At 33.6% G+C, this 14,217-nt stretch overlaps 2 protein-coding genes across 3 annotated transcripts in view; one reads left to right on the top strand and one right to left on the bottom strand.

Annotated features, from left to right (window-relative positions):
* LOC123924660 overlaps nucleotides 1-9,296 on the top strand; it is a 26,847-nt gene extending 17,551 nt beyond the window's left edge. For both annotated transcript variants that reach the window (XM_045977624.1, XM_045977616.1), the window contains exons 3-10: nucleotides 822-3,665; nucleotides 3,785-4,033; nucleotides 4,137-4,859; nucleotides 5,006-5,818; nucleotides 6,092-6,832; nucleotides 6,934-7,758; nucleotides 8,141-8,195; nucleotides 8,854-9,296. In XM_045977624.1, coding sequence (XP_045833580.1) covers nucleotides 870-3,665; nucleotides 3,785-4,033; nucleotides 4,137-4,859; nucleotides 5,006-5,818; nucleotides 6,092-6,832; nucleotides 6,934-7,758; nucleotides 8,141-8,195; nucleotides 8,854-9,029 — 6,378 coding nt within the window. In that variant the 5' untranslated portion in view covers nucleotides 822-869 and the 3' untranslated portion in view covers nucleotides 9,030-9,296. The remainder of the gene's footprint in view (nucleotides 1-821; nucleotides 3,666-3,784; nucleotides 4,034-4,136; nucleotides 4,860-5,005; nucleotides 5,819-6,091; nucleotides 6,833-6,933; nucleotides 7,759-8,140; nucleotides 8,196-8,853) is intronic.
* LOC123924685 (thioredoxin-like 3-2, chloroplastic) lies at nucleotides 7,614-14,217 on the bottom strand. Its single transcript, XM_045977646.1, has 6 exons — nucleotides 13,831-14,217; nucleotides 12,819-12,893; nucleotides 10,142-10,208; nucleotides 9,840-9,857; nucleotides 9,652-9,752; nucleotides 7,614-7,749 (listed from the first exon to the last, which is right to left on the bottom strand). Exons 1-6 carry the CDS (start codon nucleotides 14,145-14,147, stop codon nucleotides 7,737-7,739), a joined length of 591 nt encoding a protein of 196 aa, XP_045833602.1. The 5' UTR covers nucleotides 14,148-14,217; the 3' UTR covers nucleotides 7,614-7,736.

Here is a 14,217-nt window from a genome sequence, read left to right as displayed (position 1 = left end):
AAATGTTGTGCACCCATTTGCTAATTTACACCTACATAATTATAAGGCTTAAATGCAGTTTTGCCCTCCTGTTTTGATTAAATCAGAATTTTACCCCCTGTTTTAAAACGCGGACTTTTACCCCCTGTTTTATAATTTGTTGGATTTTGTCCCCTTAAAATTCTGCTTTCGAGTCACAACTTCAAAGCTTCGCACACAACTCAATTTGGATCAATAATTCATCAAACGGATATCGAAATGACCGTAATCGAGTTATCTTTCCACAGAATCAAAAAAGGACATGCAACCTGACACATGCCAACCAAGAAAGTCAAAAAAGGACAACTTAAAAAAACATATACAATCCAAAATCATCTTCTTTTTCTAATTTTTTAACAAAAAACAATTTTTGTTTTGTCCAGAAAAATTATTTTCTAATGTTATTGTAAAGCCACTGAAGAACGTGTGAACCACCAAATAAGTTGAATGCAAAAAATATCAATTAGTGAGTACTATAAAAACTACTCGCAAGAAAGATGAAAAACTGTTAAACTTAAAACATACACATTAGGTAGAAGCAAAGACATGGTCACTAGAATTAAAAGTAGAATTAAGCACAGAAGCAAAGACATGGTCAGTAGAAATAACACTTTTATGTTACACCGGTGTAACAAGTTACACCGCTCAATAACGCTTTAACGAATATAAATTTTGCAAAATCCACCGTTGGATTGAAAGTTTATATCATATAGATCATCTATGTTAAATTTTACAAAAAATCTAAAATCGTTTGATTAGTTATTCAGACCGATCAAGATTATTATCTTTTACTGTAATTTCAGTTTCAGACCGACTCAAGCTACATATATAAGGAGAAGAAAAGAAAATCAATGAATATTCTAGTTTCTGTTGCTGAAAAAGTTGCAGATTATATCTTTGAGCCCATTGTACGTCAAGCAGGTTATTTGATATTCTACAAAGGCAATTTTGAGAATTTAGCGGCTCATGTTGTATACCTTGAGGCAGAACGAGTGAGAATCAATCATTCGATTGAAGAAGAAAGCGGAAATGGCAAAAAAATCGAAAGAGATGTGGAGATCTGGCTAGAGAAAGTGAACGATCTCATTGAAAGGGCAAATCAGCTCCACAAAGATCCTCGTCGTGCCAATGCTAGGTGCTCACCATGGCGGTTCCCCAATTTGATTTTACGACATCAACTAAGTAGGAAAGCCACAAAAATTGTAAACGATGTCATTCATGTTCAAGGAAAAGGCAAATTTGATCGAGTTGGTCACCTTCCGATCCTAGATGGAGTAGCCTCCTCCTCTACAAGAGGTGATGAAATTTATGAGACAAGAGAGTCACTTAAGGGTGATATTTTGAAGGCCCTAGCAGACCTTAATTCATGCAATATTGGAGTCTATGGGTTGGGTGGGGTGGGTAAGACCACTTTGGTAGAGGAAGTTGCTCAAATATCCAAGCAACGCAAATTGTTCGATAAAGTGGTTATAACACATGTATCCAAAAATCCAGACTTTAAAACCATTCAAGGGGAGATTGCAGATTTGTTGGGTTTGCAATTCAAGGAGGAGACAATTTTTGGAAGAGCAAATCGTCTAAGACAAAGAATCAAGATGGAGAAAAGCATCCTTCTCATTCTGGACAATATATGTACAAAGTTTGATTTGAAGAAAGTGGGAATCCCATTTGGTAAGGAACATAATGGTTGCAAATTATTGATGACATCTATAAATCATGATGTGTTGTTGCAAATGGATGTTCCAGAGGATTTCATTTTTAAACTTGAACTTATGAGAGAAAATGAGACATGGAGATTGTTTCAAATCATGGCTGGGGATGTGGTTAAAAAAACAAATTTAAAAGATGTAGCATTTAAAGTTTCTCAAAAATGCGAAGGTTTGCCGCTTAGGGTAGTGATGGTAGCAAGTGCAATGAAAGATAAAAGGGATGTCCAATCTTGGGAATATGCATTACGGAAATTAGAAAGTAATGATGGTATAGGGATGGACCCAAAGACTTATTCTGCTTTGGAATTAAGTTACAACTTATTGGAAAGTGATGAAATGAGGGATGTATTCTTACTTTTTTCATTACTCCTGGGTAATGATGTAGAGTACTTTCTGAAAGTTGCAATGGGTCTGAAAATAATAAAGCTTAATAGTACCATGGAGGATGCAAGAGCCAGACTTTACACAATAATCAAATCTTTGGAGGCATGTCTATTGCTATTTAAAACAAATGGAAAGATCCAGATGCAAGATTACATTCGTGATTTTGCTACCTCCGTAGCATGTAGGGACAAACATGTATTTCTAAGTAAACAACCAAATGAGGATTGGCCAACGGATGATTTTTTAAAAAGGTGCACGCAGATCGTCATAAATTACTTTCCTATCCACAAGCTTCCTGAAACGTTTAATTGTCCAAACATCAAGTTTTTCTGTTTAGGAAGTGTGAACCGTTCTTTAGAAATCCCAGATAATTTTTTTGAGGGTATGGGAAGCCTTACAACGCTAGATTTAGGTTGCTTGAACTTGTCTTCATTACCCACCTCTGTTCGGTTCCTAACTAACCTTAAAATGATGTGTTTGTATTCATGTGTTTTGGAAAATATGGATGCAATAGAAGCTTTGCAAAATTTAGAAATTCTTCATTTATGGCAATGTTCAATGATCAAGTTGCCAAGAGAAATAGGGAAATTGCATGAATTGAGGATGCTTGATTTGACCAATTCTGGAATAGAAGTATTCCCACCCAACATCTTATCTAGTTTGACTAAATTGGAAGAGTTGTATATGGGTGATACCTCTATTAATTGGGGAGATGTGAATTCAACGGTTAACAATGGAAATGCTAGCATTGTTGAACTTCAGAAACTACCCAACTTGACAGCCCTTGAATTACAAATTCGTGAGACTTCGATGTTGCCAAGAGACTTGCAATTGATGTTTGAGAAGTTGAAGTATTTTAAAATAGCTATTGGGGATGTATGGGACTGGGCTGACATTAAGGATGGAACCTTGAAAACATTGATGCTCAAACTTGGTACTAATAACATACATTTAGAGCACGGAATTAAAGCATTGATCAAAAGAGTTGAGAATTTGTACTTGGATGATGTTGATGGAATTCAAAATGTGCTTTATAACCTAAGTGCAGACGGATTTCCTTTGCTGAAACATCTCCACGTCCAAAATAATGGAAACATGAAGCACATTGTTAACTCTAAAGAGAGAAATCAAATTCATGTATCATTTCCCATCTTAGAAACACTAGTTCTCCAAAACCTTAAAAACTTGGAGCATATATGTCATGGTCCACTTTCAATTACTTCTTTTGGAAGTCTTAGTGTTATCAAAGTCAACAATTGTGTCCAGTTGAAGTATCTTTTCTCCTTTACAATGGCTAAAGGACTTTCCCAACTTTCCAAGATTGAAGTTTTTCGATGCAATTCTATGAAGGAGATAGTGCTCGGAGACAACAATTCAAGTGCAAATAATGATATAACTAACGAAAAAGTTGAGTTCCTTCAATTGCGTTCTTTGACTTTAGAATATTTGGAGACACTTGATAATTTTTTCTCTCATTATTTGGCACATTCCAAGAGCAAGCAAAATCATCAAGGCTTGGAGCCTTATGTTTCTACACCATTTTTCAATGCCCAGGTATGTAATTATTTTTTGAAGCTTATTTTTTAAGTAGGCTTGCTATGTTTTTAGGTATGTTATATATCTTATCATTACTAAGCCTTCAATAATATTTCATCTAATTTGTTTTAATGTAGGTTGCTTTTCCTAATTTGCATACTCTTAAATTGAGCTCACTCCTCAATTTGAACAAAATTTGGGATGACACTCATCATTCAATGTTCAACTTGACTAGTTTAACCGTGGATAATTGTGGTGGGTTGATGTACTTATTCCCCTCTACCGTGGTTGCAAGTTTTAAAAACCTCGAACACCTTGAAATAACTAATTGTCCTATGATGGAGGAGATTATAGCTAAAGATGAGGGAAACAGAGTATCAAATGAGGTATAGTAATTGTGCCATTAGAATTTAGAAATATTCCGATTAATTTTAAAATTCCATTTAAAAAATTATTTATAATGACACTATGTTATTTATGAATGCATAGGTTCATTTTTCCAAATTAGAGAAAATCATATTGAAGGACATGGACAACTTGAAGACAATATGGCACCACCAATTTGAAGCATTGAAGATGTTGCAAGTGAACAATTGTAACAAAATTGTGGTGGTTTTTCCTTCTTCAATGCAAAAAACATATAATAAGTTAGAGATGTTAGAGGTTACAAATTGTGCATTAGTTGAAGCAATATTTGAATTGAATTTCAACGAAAGCAACAATGTAGAAGATGCAACACATTTGAAAGAAGTTACTATAGATGGATTGGACAAGCTGAAAAAGATATGGAGTGGTGATCCTCAAGGAATTCTTAGTTTTCAAAATCTAAGAAATGTAAAACTAAATGATTGTGCAAGCTTGGAGTATCTATTACCACTTTCCGTAGCCACTGGTTGCTTACATCTCCAGGAACTTCATATAATAGACTGTGGAAATATGACGGAAATTGTTGCAGCGGATAAAGTATCTAGCGTGATAGAAGCTCCCATAATTGAGTTTAATCAATTAAGTACATTATTGCTTTGGCAATTAAGTAAACTCAGGGGTTTCTATGCTGGAAATCATACCCTAGCATGCCCATCTTTGAAGATAATTGATGTTTTTGATTGTGCAAAGTTGAATTTGTACAGACCTCTATCTACAAGAAGCTTCAACATTCGAGATGACAAACTCTCTATTTCAATGCAACAACCACCTTTCATTGTCGAAGAGGTATGCATATCGTGTAAATTTACATATAATATAATTTGCTTTAAAACAATTTGTGTACGTAGGTATGCAAATCTGGTCAATATAGTAATTTTTTTGAGTCAATATTAAATGTTTAATTGTTTCGATGGTTGCTTAATATGTTTTAGGTGATTCCAAATTTAGAGCAGTTGAGAATAAATCATAAGGAAACTAATATGATATTGCAAGCTCAAAATTCAAGTGTCCTATTCACAAAAATCACAAGTCTTGCTTTTGTTGGTAGTAAGAATAAGAATGAAGATACATTTCCTTATTGGTTTCTTCAAAATATGCGCAGTCTTGAGTCACTAGTTGTTGAACGTAGTTGCTTTAAGAAGATATTCCAAGATGAAGGAAGCATGAGTGAGGAGACTCACACAAAAATCAAAATCTTGACATTGAGTGACTTACCTAACCTTGAACATATATGTGAGGAAGGATTTCAAATTGACCCAGTTCTTGAGTTTCTTGAATACTTAGAGTTTAGTAATTGTTCTAGTCTGATAAATTTGCTGCCTTCCTCGGTCACCTTTGCTCATTTGGAATATTTAGTGATAAAAGATTGCAAAGGGCTAACAAAACTAATTACATCTTCTACCGCGCAAAGTTTGAACAAGCTCATAGCACTAGAGATAGAAGACTGTACTTCACTTGAAGAAATCATTATTGGAGAGGAAAACTTTCACATTACATTTATCAGCTTACAAGTATTGATGTTGGAATGTTTGCCTAGCCTCAACCAATTTTGCTCTAGTAAATTCTTCCTCAAATTTCCGTTGCTGGAATTTGTAATTGTGAGAGAATGTCCTCGCATGAAGGTTTTTTCTGAAGGATACTTAAGTACACCGAATCTTCGGAAAGTTAAAATTGCAGAAAATGATGAGCAATGGTTTTGGAAGGGAAACCTAAATGATACAATAAACAAGATGTTTGAAGATAAGGTATGTACTTTTGTTTTTGACTTGGATACATGATATTTAAGGGCGTCGTTAATATGAACCTAAAAAAAGAAAGGTATACTTCTACCATTTTTAGTAAAAAGTTGGATTTTGACAACAACAAAAAATGGGGTAGTTTATTTAAAATGGTGAAGGTACAGATTTAAAAGACAATAACTTAAATCTTTTTAAATTTATAGGACCAACTTAAAATAAATGTAAAAGATAATACTTTTAATATACATTGATATATTTGATATTGATTTGATTGATCAGGTTGCATTTGGTAAATTCAAATATTTGGCCTTATCCGACTACCCTGAGATGAAGGATTTGTGGTATGGTCAAGTTGATCAAAATCTATTTTGCAATTTGAAACATCTAGTGGTGAACAAATGTGATTTTTTATCAGATGTACTTTTTCCATCAAATGTAATGCAAGTGCTATATGGATTGGAAGAACTTGAAGTAACAGATTGTGATTCATTAGAAGCAGTGTTTGATGTGAAGGGTATGAAGTCTAAAGACACATTGATAAAACAAAGCACTCAATTGAAAACATTGACTTTGTCCAACCTACCAAAATTGAAGCACATATGGAATGACAATCCTCATGAAATTATTTCCTTTGGAAATTTATGCACGGTGAATGTTTCTATGTGCCAAATTTTGTTCTATATTATTTTTTCATCATCACAATGTCAAGATCTTGAACATCTTGAAATGCTTGATATTGAGTCTTGTGGAGTTGAGCAAATTGTAGGAATGGATGAGGAAATATCAATGGAAATCAATTTTAATTTTCCTCAATTGAATAAATTGAGACTGATTAATTTGACAAAGCTTACGAGCTTCTACTGTGGAAAGTATTCTTTAGAGTGTCCTTCATTAAAGGTTTTGAATGTATATCGTTGTGAAGCATTAAGAATGTTTTCATTCATCCATAAACAACCTAACTTGATGGACATAAGTCATGATATTCTATCTCAACAAGCTCTGTTTTCTATTGATGAAAAGGTAATTCCTACCCATACATTGTCTCTGTTTTTTTTCTTCTTCTTTATTTGTATGTGTCGTAAAATAGTATTTATTTTCTGTTCGGATGTTAAATATTTCAGTTGAGCCCCAACCTAGAGGAATTGGCAATAAATGGCACAGATTTGTTGGGGATATTGAATGGTTATTGTCAAGAAAATATGTTTCATAAAGTTGAATTTCTTCGCTTACAAAGCTTCGATGAAAGTCCAACTAGTTTTATGAATGAACTCCATAAAATATTTCCTAATCACAAAACACTTCAAGTGCGTAATAGTTCTTTTGAAATACTGTTCCCCATTAAAAGAACCACTGGTCATCTGAGTATGAAAAATTTAAAGCAAGTAAGACATTTGTGGGTTTATGAATTGGAAAAGCTCGAGCACATATGGGAGAAAGAGTTTCTACTAGATCATCCTCTCCTACAAGATCTTGAAGACTTAACTGTATCGACTTGTCCAAGTTTAATAAGCTTGGTACCATCGTCCGCATCTTTCACAAACTTAACCTCTTTGGAAGTGGACAATTGCAAAGAGCTTCTTTATTTAACACCATCCTCAACTGCTAGAAGTCTTGTACAACTCAAAGGATTAGCAATATCAAATTGTGAGAAGATGATAGAAATTGTGAAGATTGATGAGGAAAATGCAGACAAAGACATCATATTTGAAAACTTGGAAATCATGAAATTCACTTCTTTGTCAAGTTTGACAAGCTTCTGCTATGAGAAACACACAATCATATTCCCATCTTTGCTATCTCTCACTGTTCAAGAATGCCCTCAAATGGAGATCTTCTCATCAGGAGTCACAGTAGCACCGTATCTGACAGAAATTGAAGTGGAAGAAGAAACTATTCGATGGAAAGATGACATTAACACAACTATTCAACAATTATTCCTAGAAAAGGTACACAATATCACAATATAAGTAATTTAAATAGCTTTGTCAACAAAAAAAAGTAATTTAAATAGCTATAAACATCATAATATTTATATTCATGAATTAGTTTTTGCTTTTTTCTGCTTAATTTTCCTTATGTATGAAAGTTAAGCCCCTATTACTTAGTAATGTTAAAGAAACAAGATGTTCGGAAATTAAACTATATGTTTAAGCTGGCTTTGCTTTGCAGTATTAGTCATAAGAAAATATGTCTTCATACATGATTTTTTATTCCATTTATGGTTGCAATTATTTTAAGTATTTTAAAATTAAAAATTGAATTGTGAATTACTTGAGTAACCATTACCAAATAGTTAGGACTGATATATTTGTTAATAAATGTTCACAGGAAGTCCTACGTTCTAATGTGCTGAATGAGACCATCGTATCTTCACATTTGCAAGGTACACGATGCAATTATTCTCTTTTATACATTTGATATTTTATCTTATGGCGAGCTTTGTAAAACATACAACCAGAGATATAATTAAGTTTACACATCAAATAGAGATAAGAAATATAAACCTAAGAAATCGCCCCCAACCAAGAGTTATCTTTCAATAGCTAATGATCTTCATTGTTGTACCTCCGAGCTTTAGGTTTATGAATCCTTATATAGCAACCTCTGAGCTTTAGGTTTATGAATCCTTATATAGCAACTCTCATGGTAATTGGGCTAAGCTGACTTGTCTCAATAATTCTAAAATCTAACTAAAATGACTCAATAAAGGAAATGATCACCATATTGATAGTAATCCAAGTATCAAGGGCTTAAATTCATCACATAAAGTGACTCGTCACTTAGTCTAATCAAAAGCTCTTACTATAGAAATAATCAGTACAACCAATATCTTCTTACTATTACTAGGAATTGACTAAACATCAAAATAATTATCAACTTTGGTGAAACTAAAGTCGATCAAAATAGTCACCCTGATGAGACTCTTAAATTCAAAGTTATCTAGATCTGCGTTAATGTAATTGATTAGTGTTTTATAATTATTTCCTTCCATTGTTTTATGCTTTTTGTTGATGTTAATTGATTGTTAATTGTGCGAGCAGATGAGAAGCTAGTTGATCAAGATGATATTGAGGTAGACCCTGAGGAGGGACCGACATGCCATAGTAGAAAAGATATAGTTTCCCTTAATTATTTTATGTTGTCATTGTTTTTCCTGTTTGTTTATGTTATTTTGATTTTTAGGATCGACACAAAGATTATGAGACTTTGGTGTTAGATTCTAATATGCTTGGTTTATTGTTATTTCAACTATTTTTTAGTGATTTCTTTTGGATAGTTATTATTGCTCTACACTCTTTTTCCCTTCACTAGGTTTTATCCCACTGGGTTTTACTAGTAAGGTTTTTAACGAGGTAGAAACAATTCATTTTATTTATTTTGGGTTTTGGTCTAATCCTCCCAAGTTTGTATATTCTTCTCTTTTTGTATTATTAAATAAAATTTATAAGGTGCTGCAATTCATTTGTGATAGGGCCTTCCCTTATGATGAGATATTTTGCGCTCTATTTCTTTTGTTAAAAAAATGCCTTGTTTTTGCATTAATTTAACTGTTTTAAAACTGTCTTAAATCTATCATTAAATATTTGTTCAACAATCAATGAAAATAAATTACATAGTAGATTTGCATGTGTTCACAACTAATAATGTTCTTTTGTTTATATCTATTTCTCATTTCTCTTTTCCATGTTCCAATTCCATTTGAATTCCAATTATACACATTTAACATCGTACAATCTAAACATCACGATGGAGGGGATAGTTTGAAAAACCGCCATTCTTTTTTGTTGCATTTTACGGGTAAAAAAGTTGCCTAAAACCATTTACCGGTAAAAACTCACATGGTGAACTCATTCTGAATCATCTCTTGAACCTCATTTATTACCAAATATGCTTTATTCCCACCAATGACTTCAGCTTGTTTCTTGCTGTCTTTCCATAGCTGCAAACGAAACATTTAAATCACCGCGCAGCCAAAGAAGAATGCATCAAACTTATCAAATAAGTAAAATACAATGGTGCTGCTTACTTGTATGGTTGGCATTTTCTGCAATGATGATTGAGAGGGCCACCACATGCAATACATGGAAGAAGAAACATAATAAGGGAAATGACTCAATATGTCATTTAGTTGAAGTAAATATTACAACAATCAGAACAGAATGATAAGAAATTTGAGAAAAATGGTTTCACATAAGATGTAGTAGACACATCAAGTAGTTGTTCAAGCCATTTAATTTGATAACAGACAAATATCAACACATTTTGCACATAAAATTGAGATAGCAAAAGAAAAGAATGAAAATAATGTGGAAGCTTAGAGCAACTTACGGTCACACCAGCACGAGCAATAAGTTTGTGTGAAACTGCATTAACATCCACACTGTAGAATTGCAATCTACACGAAATTAACAAACGTATCCTTCATTGAGTTGATCAATTTTTAACTAAAATATCATGACACGACTGCAAAGAAAAATAAACATGTAAAATGTCTTCACTATACTCTAAAATACAAGTATCTTCACAGATATAAGTCAGTTGGAAGTATTAGAGTACGATTCTAGATTCATTAGCATACTATAATTTTATTTTTTTTTAAAATGCATTAGCATACTATAGTTAATAGCTGTTAATTAGGTAATAAAAAATGGAACTGTGCTCTATGTCACGAATAGACGGCATACGATTTTCACGATTTGTCACGAATAAAGTACTGTCAAATTTTTCATTGCAGAGAGAATTGAATCCCACTAAAATTGATAGCCACAGAAATTTGATGAAGGTTCATAGATAAACATGGAAGTAGTTAGGGTTATGTTTTGAGCTCAATTTGTTGAACACCCACAAGCGATAAACAAAAGAAAAGTATGAACCACCAATTCCTTGGCAACTTAGAAGCTTCAATTACTTAAGGTTTACTCCCTCCGGCCTTAATTATAAGCAAATGTCACTTTTTAGATACATTGAATAATTAATGTATCTAGTTCACTTTTTAGACTAGCACTAGATACATTAGTTATTCAATGTATCTAAAAAGTGACATTTGCTTATAATTAAGGCCGGAGGGAGTACATCTCTTTCATAGCTAACCAATTTCCCCATCATTTCCATCCACCCAAATTAAATGAGAAAAATAGATCTGAGAGGGTAACAGAGAGATACCTAAATTATGTAAGAGTTTGAGAGAGGAATTTTGGAAGAGAAAGAATATGACCAGCCAAAAATTTGAGAGAGAGAAGTTTGGAAGAAGAAGAAACAAGAGCAAGTTTCAGAGAGAAGAAGAGGTGTTGTTGGACTAGATGATGAAAGGAGTATGAGAGAGAAACCGAGATAAGCCTCGTCGTAATATTCGTGAACCGATTTTTCGTGATATTAAGCATTTTTCTAAAAAATGTATGAGCTCCTTTCCTTAATGCACTCAAGTATAGAGTGGCTAAGCATACACAATACACACAATTTCTCCTAGTTTTAGAACCTTAACATCCACCATGGTCTGGGTCTATTGTGTCTGTATGCTGTGATTTACCATAGAAGTTGTATATTGTTTCCCTAGTTTTCTTTCTATGCATATTCCACAGGCCACGGTTGCTTGCTGCTTGCGAGTATCACTGCTTCATTTTGGGATAGTTTGGCCCCATGTATGTGGAAGCCGATAAAACGTACTCTGTTCAGGCAAGGGCTATTTTCTCAAGCAAATAAAGTAGTCAGTATCATTCATCATTGTTGAGCTGATTTTGGTTTTAATATATGTTGTTGAGCTCTAGAAGGAAAGGGCGGTTTAGGTTTTCGTATGTGTTGTTGAGGTCTAGCAGGTATCTGTTACAGTTATTCCATGATTTGGGAGGTGGAGTTTTCGAGTCTTCAATGAAATTTCCTAGATGGTCATGTTGCTTTGTTGTTCTTGTTTGTGGAGGTTGTCAAAAATTATCAAACATGACGCAGGTTTGTACTTTGGCATTTTGTTGTGGTTTGAGGTAGAGATGACTCCAAAGGGCAATTTTCGGTACTTCAAAGGAGTTAAAGTAAATGCAGTGTTCTCTGAGGATGTAAACCGTAACTTGAGGTGATTATGATGTCATACTTATTGGACTTGTGGTATCTATTCTTCTGTGAAAAGAGTTCGGGATTAGTACAGTGAGCACTAGTAAATGGTGACTTTTAGTATTACTAAGTGGTATGAGATCCAGAGCTGGAAAGACAAACATGGAGGTTGGGTGGATCACTAAAGCGATGAGAAGCTGGAAAAAGATTTAGGGGGGCTCACTGACAAAAAAAGTCCAACACCTATGGAATTTGCATTCAAAGCGAGAGGTACTTCAAATAAGTTCTAGCAAACAGTCTCACAAAACTTATGTTAGTGGAAAGCTCAAATAAGTCCATCCAAACAAGCTCAAGTACTAGTAACAAAATGCCAATAACAAGGGAAATGCATGATCATCAACCACCCATCCACACTCTTAGTTATTTAAGGACTTTCCTAGGTTCTTATATTTTGAAAGAAAAAAATCCCACATATCCATTATATTAATATTGATTATTGATAAAACTAGAACGGTTGAACCTACTAATAAAATACAAGTCTACCAAGACTAGTCAAATTTGGAATCGAGGGACCAGAGATTCTTTTGCATGTTTAACTATTTGTAACAAGTTTAATATGCTTCAGCTTAGAATAAATGATAGAATACTAGTATATAACTATTTGTGTATTAGCACATCCTTGATTAGTTCATTTACTTAATGCCTTATCTCAATATAAATAAATCGGATTGCATGTACACATGGCACAATTTCTCCCAAATACCATCTATTTAAACAGAAAAAACACCAAATAAGAGACCGAGGCATTTCCCCGAGAATAAAGTACATTAAAGTTAGAGGAAATTTTCAATCACAATGGATGTCAAAGGGTTATAAAGGAAAATTTTCTCATATGTAAATTTGTGTGATTTGAAATTATTGTAGTTCTGTGTGATAATAAAAAAGAAACAAAATGGAATCTCACCTTGGATAATAGTCTGCTGCCAACTTTTCCAATTTCGGTTTTAGATATATACACTTTCTGCACCAATTTGCGACCCTGCAAACCAATAATCTCACCTCAAATCCCATAAAAAGAGTTTATCATTAAACTGAAAATGAAAGAAATATAAGTTTCTCATGTAATGTAACAGACAAAATGGTGATCATTCCAACGTCAAGTCTACTAAACCACTTTTCTAAAGTATTGTCCCTTAAAAATCTTATATAAGCGCACTCACAGTTTTGTACTTAGTTAAAAGGCGCCTCAGTGGGTTGACGAGTGTAAGTGTTTATTAGCTACTCTTAGGTTTGATTCCCAAGCAACGTGATACTTTTTCTGGTGTGCTAGAAGGCATCCTAAATACTTAGGAATATTACAAAACTCAAATTACTATAACACACAAACCAGTATTTCTGATCATAACATGGCTGTCATCGCATGACATCATGAATAATTTTTAGAAGGTTAAAATTCGTAATAGCTTCAAATTGCAATTTTGGCAATAAGATTGTATGTGCACAATAATCCCCCCATCTCAAAAGAATGTTGCCATCAACGAAAAACTCATTGTAAATATCGTGATATTGAAGTTTTGATTAGCAAATTCACTTAAACCAAAACAGAAAAAAAAATAAAAATAAAAACAGAGTTGTGCTCAATTAAGATTGAAAGGGAAACTACTATCTAGTATGACTTATTTGGATTGACTTATTTGAGATTATTGACCTAAGTTTTGTGAGACGAAAACAACTTATAACAGTTTCATAAGTTTTTTCCAACTACTTTTTATAAGTCCTTCAATATAGCTTAAGGAAATAGCTTATACACGTAATCAATTGTGTTATAAGGTGCTGCAAATAAGTTGTTTATCCAAACAAATATGTTATTTCATTATTATGCTAAATCTTAAAAACTGAACAATACAAGGTGATATAAGAAATGAAGAAACAAATTCCGATCAAAATTCTAGAAGAAGAAGAAGAAGAAATTGTACCAAACAACAAGGAGAGCGTGTTGTCGAAGTTGCGCCTCAGCAACTACGCGATCGAAGTGGTCTTCACTACAGATTGGTTGAAGATTAAGAAACGAAAGATGATCATGATTCTGTAACCGTGGTTCCTCGTGGTTCAACGGAATCGAGGAGGGAGATGAACGTAAGATGGAAATCGACGGTGGAGATGAAAGGGATGGGAAGGACGGAGAGAAAGTAGTTGATTGAGTTGTTGGAGTTGTACTTATGAAAGAGAATGTTGGTGATGTCTGGGGGTGAAGTTGAAGGTGGGACCCATATCCAACAATATGTTGCGCCATTGTGATGGATGGATGTGGCAGAGGCAGAAATCAAATGTCATATCAAAATGCCTTCTTTCTTTGTGGTGTA

The sequence above is a fragment of the Trifolium pratense genome, linkage group LG1, assembly GCF_020283565.1.
Source record: "Trifolium pratense cultivar HEN17-A07 linkage group LG1, ARS_RC_1.1, whole genome shotgun sequence".
Taxonomy (NCBI): domain Eukaryota; kingdom Viridiplantae; phylum Streptophyta; class Magnoliopsida; order Fabales; family Fabaceae; genus Trifolium; species Trifolium pratense.
The sequence above is the reverse complement of the archived record's forward strand: the minus strand, read 5'-3'. Positions and strand labels throughout refer to the sequence as shown.